At 31.3% G+C, this 13,584-nt stretch overlaps 1 protein-coding gene across 1 annotated transcript in view; it reads left to right on the top strand.

Annotated features, from left to right (window-relative positions):
* The window catches only part of LOC139482926 (uncharacterized), an 82,493-nt gene extending 79,355 nt beyond the window's left edge, over positions 1-3,138 (top strand). Inside the window, exons 50-51 of the mRNA XM_071266953.1 lie at positions 748-943; positions 1,395-3,138. Coding sequence (XP_071123054.1) covers positions 748-943; positions 1,395-1,675 — 477 coding nt within the window. The 3' untranslated portion in view covers positions 1,676-3,138. The remainder of the gene's footprint in view (positions 1-747; positions 944-1,394) is intronic.
* Positions 3,139-13,584: the final 10,446 nt, after the last annotated feature.

Genomic DNA, 13,584 nt, shown 5'->3' with positions numbered 1-13,584 from the left:
TTCAAGTTTTCGTACTTTATTTGGTCTTTTAACATTTTTTGCTTCGAGCGTCACTGAAGAGTCTTTTGTAGACGAAACGCACGTCTGGCGATAACATAAAATTTTAATCCTGATATCTATGATGAGTTTATTTGCAATGTAAATATTTTTGATATTTTCAAGGTAAATACTGTTAATGTTTTCAATGTAAATAATAATATAACATGACCTTATACATGTATGCTAAACTACTCCCTCCACCACTAACAGTTATATATATAATGTTATAGAAATATATGTGAATAATTCCCTAGCCATCTCTATTTCACTGAAAACATCATTAAGGGTTAGTACATCATTTATATCTTAAAAGACTGGTTGTAGACATATAAAAAAAAACGAAGCAAAATTGGGTAAATGTTGGGAGAGATGCTAGATCAAGTCCATGGTAACAGTATAATAAACACTGTCTACCGATGTTGCATGTACACATTTTTTTTAAGTAATGTGTCTTGTCAGCATATTTTAGTGTTTATTTCAAGCCTTTTATTCATGTCATCTTTTCACTCAATTTTGATGCTAACGTTGTGATTATTTCTAATTGAAAACCAACTTATCGTTTGTCGGAACGTCTTTCACATATTAAGTCCTTAAACTTTATGTCAGTTTTTTAGCATGACGTTTCCTCTTGTTAATAGTTAGCTAAAGGTATATTTCATTCTACCTCACCTTAGAATATGACTATCATACAACATTACTATATTTCAGGTGAAATATCCCGAACAGCAGTCAGAGTCCATGTTTTTCCCAGCAAACCAGGAAGTTTTATTCACACACTTCACAAAGATGTCACTAACTGATGATAAACATGATGTGTCTACACAAGCTATGAATAAACTTTTCCTTAGATCACTGTTCGTAACTACAAATGTAACTGTTCAGACTGCAGCTCCCCTAGTGGATAGTAAGTTTAGATATTTTTGTATCGGAAATGTTTTTTAATTTTTATTTGAAAGAATTATCGAAATGATACTTAAAGTTAATGCAGAACATCCATACATCTAAATATAGCACGTGATGTACATGTATGTTCCAAATAATTTTGTCAAAGAATTATCATGGCTTTGGGATAAGCTGGAAACAAAAAGGTTTTATGAAATTTGTTTTATTTTAATCCCAATATATGCCAACATTCTGGTTTAGTAAGCACTTGAAATTGTTATAATATGCTGAGAGATAGGAGGCAATTATATTTTTCGGCTGTGTCTGTCCATACATATCCGTCCTGTTTTTTTTTTACCAAGATTGCATGGTTCTCTGATCATGGAATCTTATATGATGATCTAAACTTATTTTCCTACTGACACGTTGTCCTTTGCAAATTATGTTATTTCTTAAACTTGATTGTTTTTCAGATTCCAAGAGCCTTGGTTTATCCTATCTTAATAACGAAGTAGTTGTGTCGTGGGGAGACGTTTTTACCTCAGACTATTCACTTTATTATGAAATATCGGCTGGATCATTTCAGAGTGGTGTTAATATTATACAGTGGCAGTTTACAAACCAGACGAGTATCACATTTGGTATACCAGCAACAGTTAAAACAGAGACTGGTACAGCTATCTATGTTAATGTTAGGGCCATTTCTGTAGGAGGATATTATGCACAGAAAACAGGAAATTTTAAACTGCCATAAATTGGTCAGGCTTGGAAATATAAAATTAAATAATTATGACCGTTTAACATACTGAATATTTAGAAAAAGTCTAGAATAATTAAAGACTATTTTATCTTCTTAACTATGGATTCATTATTATCAATGGGGTATCATTTCAAGGCATTTCAAGGTTAAGGGTCACCCATGAATTAAAGTGTAACACAATTTAAATTGTCCTATGGTATGTGTCTTTAATCCTCAAAAATACATGTTTTTCTAAATCAAAAAAAATAGAAACTTATGAAAATCAAGGATCAAGCAAACTGTACATGAAGTTACATGTCTTAGTGTGAATCGGCTTTTGTTTTTAATGCCTTTTATTTGTATTTCTTAAATGTTGAAGTGTTCAGAAGTAATTATTATCAAAGGATACATATGTTTTTTGCTGTTTATAGTTATTTTTTATGGCCCTTCAACAAAGTTGTCGGTGCCATATAGTTTTACCCTTGTCCGAAATTCCGAACCTCCGTCATTCCGGCATTCCGCAACAAACCATCATACGGAGTTTTTTTCTAAACGCCTTCAGATATTGGGCTGATTTTTTGTATGTGAGTTGACCAATATGAGTCACAGATTAAGTTTAAGTTTCGTTCTGCTCCGCTCATTTTTGCCGAAATTACGGGCTTTGGACTTTCCTTTATTGTTCAAAATCACAGTTATACGGACTTTTTTTCTAAACTCTTTCAGATATTGGGCTGAATTTTGGTATGTGCGTTACTCATGATGAGTTACAAATCAAGTTAAAGTTTTGTTCAGCTCCGCTAATTTTTGCCAAAATTAAGCGTTTACAACTTTGAAAATTATTGAAAATCACAGTTATACAGACTTTTTTCTATACGCCTCCAGATTTTGAGCTGATTTATGATATGTGAGACTACCATCAGATTGTGTCCACAAGTATTATAGAAACTGCAGATTTTCCAACTTTTTGAGACGGGGGTCATTCGTGTCGCTTTGACACATCTAATATTATTCAGATTTTGTTTGACATTACAGTAGTAATGATAAGGTACACTTCTCAAAAGATTTTTTCACCATTTCGCATTACAATTCACTTATTTTACATAACTAACTCCTGCGGAGGAAAGAGGGACACATTATAGATTGCCAACCAGTAGAACGTATATATTTTAACGTCATAGGAGCTATGATTATATGTGATAAAACTTATATCTTTATATGTTTTATGTATCCTAAAGATATTGGCTAAAACTGTATATTTTGTTTTGCTATGTTTACTTCAATTATTATTTCATTGGTGTTCAAGAAGCTTTATTTTGATAAATATATAATTCGACATTCACTAAAAACTCTGTGAGATAGTTGATATCCTATATTGATTGGTCTTGTAATCACTTGAGAACAGTCCCTCTGAGTGTCAACACTATTGAGATTATAAATCCATTTGTCATGTATTTTTGAGGTCGGCAGTTTAATAAATTTGATTCTTGTCATTTTGAAGAAATACAAAAGGTCAATCGATATCGTTTTTTTTTTTAAATTAATGATCTATTTGACCATGTTCTGTTAGTTTTTTTGTTTGAATGGATTCAATGACTAAAAACTTCAGATGGATAAAGAAATTTAAAGATTGCTGTATATTAGGTTCTTGTGATGTTATGTTAAAAATACTATGTCTGTGATATTTTGAACTACCTAGTATTACATTTTTCCCCAATTACAAAATGATTTTAAAGTGGTTTGTTTGAAATAATTGAATTTTTCAATTTTGATTTACCCTATGAAGTTATTTTAATGTGCTTTGTTAGTACATTTGTAATATTTTGTATTTCCCAATTTCAATTCTCCCTATGAAATGAATTTGAAGTGTTTTGTTGGTAATATTTTGAATTTTCCAATTTGAATTTCCCCTTTAAAACGACTCTGAAGTGCTTTGTTAATACAAATAATGTATATATATTTAGTATTTTGAATTTCCCTATTTTTATTCTCCCTGTGATATGATTTTATAAATGTCTGTGATAATTCAAAGTGCTATGTTCAGTATTGTTTGTAAATAGTTTTTTTTATTATGTCTTATTCTATCTATTTATTTTTTAGATGGTCGCCCAAATGCACTACCTGTTTCTGTAGTCTGATTTATAAATAACTGTAAAATGTTCTGATATTATTGTAAAGCTACATGGGATAAATGTCTCATAATTTGGTATTTTGTTTTTGTCTGAAGTGCCTTCAGGTGTTGAAGCCCCCTTTTTTTTAATCAATGACTGCAACCTAAATTGTCTCTTATCAGACTTATTCGCACCACATGCTTAATAGTAATGTCCCATAAACCAACGTGTGCCCTCTTATATATCGATTAAGTTCCTCACAGTCTCATTTTAATATTATCAACTAACATTTTAAGACTTAGTTCATTTTGGTAATTGATAATTTGAAGGTCTTTTCACAAGTCGAGTTTGCTAAAGAATTTTATGCTGTGTATTTTTGAACAAAATCTTTTTCATATTTTTATACTCACATTTAATCTGAAAGAAGACAGTTACACGAGGATAGGTGAATCATATGCTTAAGTTGATGCTGTTAATGTGCTGATATTCAATATAAAGTACTTACATTGTATATCAGTATGCATGCTAAAATCATTTATCTGTTGTTCTGTTTCTGATATTATTCACAACTTACTCAATGATAAACTTGTTGAAAGTTTGAAATAAATTATTTTTATTCTTGTTCTATAATTTATTGCATTTCATATACAATTTCGTTAACCAACATAAAAATGTTTTTAGTAACAACTCCCTACTGCACAAATATATGTCTTTGTAAAGACAAGTATATTTAGAGAATCCAATCAGTTATGTTTGTTGTTATGATTTCTGTTTTAATAATGGTGTATTGTCGTAATAATTAATAACAAGGAATATTATGTAAAACTAAATCCACAAAAACAACCTGAATTCCGAGGAAAATTCAAAACGGAAAGTTTCTTATTAAACGGAACAATGGAAAAAATCAAAACTCAAACACACCAAACAAATGGGTAACAACTGTTTTATTCCTGACTTGGTACAGGTATTTCCTTATGTAGAAACTAGTGGATTAAATCTGGTTTTATAGCTAGCTAAACCACTCACTTGTATTACGCAAAAAACTGACATTTACTTGACAACACCAAAGCAAACGAACAGAGCCTTGTTTGTGTTTTCTATCTCAAATATGATGAAGTTGAATTCATCCCTTCGAACATTTTACATTTACCATCACAAGTTGGTTGACTACTATTGAATATTTGTTTTACAGAGGACGACAGATATTTGTTCTAGTTGTTGTAATCAAAATCCCGTCCTTTCTTCCTCGGAAGTGACCTACTGAATTCGATATATCACCAGGTGTGTACTCATTTGAGCACCGTAACGGGTGCTACATGTGAAGCAGAATCTACTTACCGTCCTGGACCATCCTATATCTACTCGGTTTTTGTCGAACTGGTGTTTGATATAGTTTGTTGGCATTTTATTATCATTTTGTTATAATAATACTTTAATTTCTTCCCCTACTCTTTTATATCACATGGACGCCTTCAGCTCAAAGTAAATACTTCACTGCAAGAAGATCTAGAAAGCCACTACCACGTACAAGTTTAAGAATCTTCGGTAAATGTTTGTAGTTCAGCTAAAATTTATTGATATCCATGCATAAAATACTTCTTCAATGATCAGTGAAAACAATTTCTTGAGTTGTTGCCTATTTCGTCGGTGTGTCCAAAACCCATTATTGTGCTGATTTGAACTATCCTTGCTAATTAGAACGAAATGTAAATAGATGGAAGACATCAGGGAGCATATTATTTATTGTCTATATCACAAAGTTCAAGGTCAATTTAAAAAAAAAAGAAGATAGCGAGAAGACATAAAACATCATTAATCGAGGGAAACTGATGAAAGATAAAGAGACGGGCAGAATTCAATCGATTTTGTAGGCACACCTCTTCTATGTAGTTTCGTATTCCATTGAACGAAAAAACTCTTCCACTAATATTACTGTACCAAATCTATATAGAATTGGGGATAAAATTAGGTTTTAAGTCAGTAAAAACAGTTCCAACACTAAATATTCCATACGATATGTAGCATATTAAAAGAAATCGCTGTTTCTGTGTGATAAAACATATCACTTTAGGTTATAAACATATAACAGCTACATTTGTCATGACGAGATATTTTGTCAGTAAATCCGGAACATGTTTTGTGATATGTATAGATTATCGGGTTTTCTACACATTGATATCGTAAAATATCAGCCGCGAGCCACAATGTGAACCTTTTTGGTGATATTTTACGATATTTATACGAAGAAACCCGATTATCTGTGTATCGTTCTGTTTCTGGTCTTTTTCCTCTTCCTTAGACAGTTTTACGCTTGACAAAAGCAATCTTGATAACGTCTTCTCTCGCATTGTGACGTCGCTGATAACTTCTTCTCTCACATTGTGACGTCGCTGACAATGCCTGGTCTCGTTTTAAAGTTTTGACACGAGAATTACGGAGCGACAGAGCAGGGTAATATAGGCGTAGGGAAGGACGACAAATAAAGATAATGTATCTTGTACTTTTCTACTAGAGTATATGCTACTATCGAGGCATGAAGTTAACTTTTGTTGTTGCAATATGAGATCTTATTTGTTTGAAAGAAAAGGGCATACAATACAGTTACAGGGGAGGGAGGTAATGACGTTGCTAAATGACCTCTTGTATACGTTTGTGTCTGAGGAAATAAAATATTTTGTGTATTTTTTGTCTTGTTTTGCTAACGTAAAATGTTATTTTCGCGACGTCATACTGTGACATATAGGGAAAAGATGCATTTTTCGAGTGATTTTTATCATTCAAACTGATTTAACTTGTAAACGAGTTCATGGGCCCCCTCTTTTTTAAAATGACATTCGGTTTGATTACGTATGAAGATTATTTGTACCAATTTTCATGAAAAAGGCAATAATGCAATGTTTTTAAAATTTTATTTAAAGCATAAAATGACGGTTTTTTTCAATAGTCATGAACATTTGATAAATTTTAGTTAGTTCTAAACAAACAAAAGCAAATGTCTGAAATTTCGACCTCATTTTACTAAAAAAATAACACATGAAGGTACATTTTTTATTATATATTTAATTTAACCAGGTAAAAAAATTGCTTCTTTGCAAATTTTCATCAAAATTTCAATATGGGATCAAAACTGTATCGTATGCCCTTAACCATGAACAGAAACAAAATAAATCAATCAACCATACATTGTATATTAAATACAGTACAATACGATTCTTAGTAGCCCTAGCATCATTTTGGCTCGTGTATTCGCGATCATGGATATTATATTGTAATTGTAAATTAGGACAGAGCTTACAAAATGATTTAAGGTTTATGACCCCTTCTGTAGCCATTTTTGTACGAACTTTTCAAACTTTAATTGTATCAAAACTACAGTTATAATGGCCAGTTTGTACATATACAAATGGGAAACTTGATGCAAAGCATTACTATTAAAATTGAGAATGGAAATGGGGAATGTGTCAAAGAGACAACAACCCGACCAAATAAAAAACAACATCAGAGGGTCAACAACAGGTCTCCAATGTAGCGAGAAATTCCCGCACCCGGAGGCGTCCTTCAGCTGGCCCCTAAACAAATATATACTAGTCCAGCGATAATGAACGCCATACTAATTTCCAAATTGTACAGAAGAAACTAAAATTAAAATAATACAAGACTAACAGAGGCCAGAGGCTCCTGACTTGGGACAGGCGCAAAAATGCGGCGGGGTTAAACATGTTTGTGAGATCTCAACCCTCCCCCTATACCTCTAACCAATGTAGAAAAGTAAACGCATAACAATACACACATTAAAGTTCAGTTCAAGAGAAGTCCGAGTCTGATGTCAGAAGATGTAACCAAAGAAAATAAACAAAATGACAATAATACATAAATAACAACAGACTACTAGCAGTTAACTGACATGACAGCTCCAGATTTCAATTAAACTGACTGAAAGATTATGATTTCATCATATGAACATGAATATTTCCCGTTAGGGGTTTAGTATCATACCATCATAACATATATGAGAAGAACATAACCCGTGTCATGCCAACAAGTGGTTTTTAGAATAAATGTGTTTAGTTCCGATGCAAAGACCTTATCAGTGACTCAATATTAACGCCAAAATATGCAATCTTTAATGACTTGACAACAGTATCGTAATTATATCTCTTCTTAATAAGTCTATTCAAATTAAGGTTTTGTAAGTTTCTGAGGTGAATACTGACACCTTTGTGCTTTATAAAGAATATTTCCATAAAAAATTGGATGTGAAATACCTGAACGTATTAGAAGTCTGCATGTTGAGCTATATTTACGAATGATGACTTTATACCGATGATAAAATTTAGTAAATGTTTTGACTAGTTTGTGATATCGAAAACCCTGGTCATCATTCGTTTTCGATTATACATCCCACACAATCAAACAGACGCCACACTTTGATAAGCGTTTTGAGGCAAGTCGGAATAAGACTTTGGCATGACTGACATTTGTATAACCCAGTCAACCCTTTTGTTTACACGTGCATTATAATTTACAAAACGATTGTTTGCTTGTTTACACTTTTGTTTTTCAAATATCACAATAAAAAAAAAAGAAATGGGAAAGAATTTTGTAATTTTTGTTTTTCAAATATTAACAAAATTCTTTCCCATTTCTTATTTTTACTGGGATATTTGAAAAACAAAAGTTATCACTTTGTTTGGTACCTACATCTGACCTTGATTATCAATAAAAACAAATTAAACGTTTTGAAAGTTCGTATTGATGACAGCCCGTGGTAAAATATCTGGACCCGCCCTTATTACATGTTCTATATATTTTATAAATAGTATTTCGTTTATCAAATCGTAATAAAGAAAAATGTTGTTCATCAATAAGATTAGTAACGTGTTTATTGATAGTTATAGGCCAATAAACTGTATTAATGGTGTTTATCTAGATAAAGACTACCTTGTCAGACACACGAGTAAAATACATGTTATTTATAAATACAAGGATCTTGTAATTTCAACTGAAAGTATAAGTAAGTAAATGTATACAGCAGTTCTTATCTTGTCAGACAGATGAAAAACAAAACAAAACAAATAAAAGTGAAAGGGACTTGTATCATCAGCTCCTGTGATTAGGGATGTATGTCAGATTTACATGGACATAGTTAGGATGATTTAAAACCTTATTTGTTGTAAAGTTTAATGTAGATTATGTTGTATCACTAAGTAATAGACTACTCGGTATCAATTTCCTCTTGAAGAAGAACAGCAATATATTATTTAGCACGTCTGATGTTACAATGAATCAAAAATGATGATCAAAATTCAGATCTTTTATGCATGCCAAGTTTACTGTTATAAGCATTAGGAAATCTCAGATGTAAGTTTTATTTAAAAATTGTATTATATTCATAAAAATACAGTGAAATGTTTACCAACAGATGTGTATCCCGTTAATATTCAATAAAAATAAAACATGAAAGAATAACTGTTCATGATGAAAATGAAACAGGCACGCAATTGTGTTGAATAATTCTACTTTGTAAAGAAAATTTGTGCTTGGATGAGACTATTTGATGTTTCTAGGGATCTGCATGATCAGTTGTAACATTATTCAAAATTAAGTCATAATTGTGCTAATTTTCATACAGTTACACCAGTAAATACTTTACTATGTAAATTAATGGAAATGAAGGCTTAGTTAGCTATAGGTAATTTGTAGAATATGTAAAGGTCCGTTTGGAAGGTGGAAATTGGCGGTTGTCGTTGTCGTTTTCTTTATTTTTATTTCATTTTATTTAAACAAAATTTTTTGGGGGATTATATACCTTCAGCAAGTCCGCGTCTTATTCCTAATAAATGTAATTTAGTTTGCTCAGCCCAAGAAAGACGATGTGAAATTTTGTCAAATAAAGTCAGTCATCAGTTGTCTGTTCACTTTTACAAAAATATTCACTAAATCTATTAAGCAAAGTTGAACAAAATGTGTCATAATTATCCTGGATGGTATCCGATTATACGATTATCTCGCCCGCCAACCAACATTACCGCCAAAATTATTCAGGACACAGAATATATTTGAAATCAAATACAGACAGTGAAAATCTGACAGACCAAAATGATTCAAATGTTCTTACAATTGTAATGATGAATTAGAAAAACCTCAAATATCAACTAAGATAAGATAGGATTATTTTTTTTCCAATTAAAGGGCCAATGAAGAGCAAAGTAATGTATTACAATGATGTTGATAATTGAAACTGTCTGCTGTGACAATAATGACAATTACTATTAAAAGAACATATTTAAAAATTAAAAACTATGGCTTAAATCGCCAGTCCACTGATTTCTTACATTACGATATGTTTTTTTTTTTATTCAGATCATTTTTTTTTAATATCGGCCAAAACTATAGTACAAGGTTCTGCAAATAAACAAAATAGATAAAATTGATCAAAGACTTCTTACAGGAATTATTGCAATTTAAAGCTATTAATTATTTTTGGTTGCAAAAGAATGAGAATCAAAGTGTGTATAAATATCACTGCAAAATTAATATACAATCGGCATATACATTCTAGTTTGCATTAATAGTGTTTTGTTCATACATAATTATTTGGTGAATTTGCAAACATTAATTGTATACCAACTGAAGGAAAATGTCGTACTTCGCCTCGGACAAGCTACATTTGTAAGTACGGTATCAGTTTAGTAAAGAAATATTTGTATAAAAACTATAGAATATATGATAGACCATCGGTTCTTAATAAACTATTGCATTAGAACATCCAACTCGGGGCGTTCAGTACAATAAAGTCCCGCCACCATTTCACCTACAGGTCTAGATATGTAATCGCATTCGCCAAGCTGCTGAACAAATATAATCAAACAGTGAAAAATCCAATTAACTTTTGTATACTATAACAAATTCTGTGTAGTTTACTGATGAGGGCATTATTACTAATCCTTTGGTAGATTTTACATACATTATAAAAAGTTCAATAAAACAAATTCTACAGAAGAGTATTAGCCCCATAAACACTTTTTTATATTCTTTCCTGTATTTAAATGTTATAAGTTAGCACAGACCCTTGCGAGATAACACAAACGTTTTTATTTGTATTGTCGATTGAGTTTCGTATATTTTATAATAAAAAAATTATATTGAACTTACATCAAACATTATACTATGATACAACTAGAGGCTTTAAAGAGTCTGTGTCGCTCACCTTGGTCTATGTGCATATTAAAAACAAAGAACACATATGAATTCATGAAAAAATGTGATTTGGTGATTGTGATGTGTTTGTAAATCTTACTTTACTGAATATTCTTGCTGCTTACAATTATCTTTATCTATAATGAACTTGGCCCAGTAGTTTTAGAGGAAAATATTTTACAAAAATTTACGAAAATTGTTTAAAATCTATTATAAAGGGCAATAACTCCTCAAGGGGTCAATTTACCATTTTGGTCATGTTGACTTATTTGTAGATCTTACTTGCTGTACATTATTGCTGTTTACAGTTTATCTCCATCTATAATAATATTGAAGATAAAAAGTAAAAACTGCAAAATTTCCTTAAATAACTTATTCAGGGGTAGCAACACAATAACGGGTTGCCTGATTTGTCTGAAAATTTCAGGCCAGATAAATCCTGACCTAATGAACATGTACCCTCCCCCCCCCCCCCCCCCCAAGTCAGATTTGGTCTAAATTCTTTGGTTTCAGAGATACATGTAAGAATCAAAAACTGCATTTTACCCCTATGTACCAATTTTTGCCATGTCGGCCATCTTGGTTAGCGGTTTACAGTTTATCTCCATCTATAATAATATTGAAGATAAAAAGTAAAAACTGCAAAATTTCCTTAAATTACTTATTCAGGGGTACATGTAGCAACACAATAACGGGTTGCCTGATTTGTCTGAAAATTTCAGGCCAGATAAATCCTGACCTAATGAACATGTACCCTCCCCCCCCCCCCAAGTCAGATTTGGTATAAATTCTTTGGTTTCAGAGATACATGTAAGAATCAAAAACTGCATTTTACCCCTATGTACCATTTTTTGCCATGTCGGCCATCTTGGTTAGCGGGTTGGGAAATCGAACACATTTTTCAAACAAGATACCCTAGTGATGATTGTGGCCAAGTTTGGTTAAATTTGTCTCATTAGTTTCAGAGGAGAAATTTTTTGTAAAAAATTACAAAAATTTACGAAAAATTATTAAAAATTTACTATAAAGGTCAATAACTCCTTAAGTGGTAAACTGTCTATGTTGTTCATGTTAACATATCTGTAGCTCTTACTTTGCTGAACATAATTGCTGTTACAGGTTATCTCTATATATAATAATATTCAAGTTAATAACCCAAAACTGCCATCTGTGTTTATATATGAGATAAGATTTCATGTAAGCAATACGAATTCGAAATGAGATTTGTTAACTAAAATCTATAAAAGAAGTATTACTATCATTTCATTTAAGATTATGAGTCTAGGGAATATGTATATGATGTACAAAGCAGGCTATTTTTTTTTTTATACTGAAATTAAAAGAAAGTTTTTCTTGTACTTTCTCGAAATCTTACGTCTAGGATAGACCAAAGACGTGAATATATATCATTATTACATTGGTTGCAATGAATTACATTGATTTCCCAGTTAGATAAAAACCGATAATTTCACATGTGAAATAAACGTGGTTATTTCACTGTCTGACGTCATACAACAATAGGCGTTGTCAAGACGTCGATAACGTCGGGTCAAAACAAATTGTCAATGCGTAGGAAAAAGATATAGTTCCTTACATTTTCTACATTAATTTCATAAAAACAAGCCATTTGCCAATGTAATAAAAAGAATAACTAATCGCCGTATTTGAATATCAAAAATAAGACAACTTGTGACCGAACGCCGCTATGGATTAAACTCGTGCTGCGCACTCGTTTAATCCATGCGTCGTTCGGTCACGCGTTGTCTTATTTTTGATATTCAAATACGGCGATTAGTTATACTATAATGAATTACGTGCCTCGAATGTAAAAAACGAGAATTTTTCAAAAAAACAAAAATTAATTAGGAAAGTATATTTCCGTTTTTATTTTCATTTAAAGTTATTTTCTTTGTTTAAATATTGCAACATTATTTACTTTTGATTAAATCAAGGAAGTCATATAACATCTGGATCCTTTTTGTCATTAAAATGTGACTGATAAGTAGATATTCAATATGAAGAAAAAAATACTAACACTGAAATCTAAATCTAAAATATATTAAAAAAAATACATTTGACCATGCAGATGTAAGAAAAAATACTTCAAGCAATGAACAACGATTTAATTTGTGCCAATTACGACTGATAACCTTAAAATTTATCTTACATGCAATATTAGCAGACTTAACATGGTCAGCGATAAGATATCAAATATAAAAAAAGGAGATCTGGTATGATGTCAATGAGACAAATATCTAAAAGAAATTAAAATAACACAGAAAAAACAACAATGAACAAAGCACATACCGTAATGGAAATGACATCATTATTCCATTCTGCAGACTAGCATTAACTAATGATTCTTTTATTCCATCAACCATACGTCTTTGGAATAATCTTGAGGATTCAACTCGTGATGTGGAATCAATTAATAAATTTAAAACTGAACTAAAAAACCGTTATCCTCAGAGTAATATATTTGTACCGAAGCAATATGAATTTGGAAATCGAAAATTGAATATAATTCTCACCCAACTTCGATGTTTTGCATCATCCTTAAACTATGATCTATATAGGGTCAATATTATTTCTGACCCTTCCTGTCTCTGTGGTGTT

The sequence above is a fragment of the Mytilus edulis genome, chromosome 7, assembly GCF_963676685.1.
Source record: "Mytilus edulis chromosome 7, xbMytEdul2.2, whole genome shotgun sequence".
Lineage (NCBI taxonomy): Eukaryota > Metazoa > Mollusca > Bivalvia > Mytilida > Mytilidae > Mytilus > Mytilus edulis.
The sequence above is the reverse complement of the archived record's forward strand: the minus strand, read 5'-3'. Positions and strand labels throughout refer to the sequence as shown.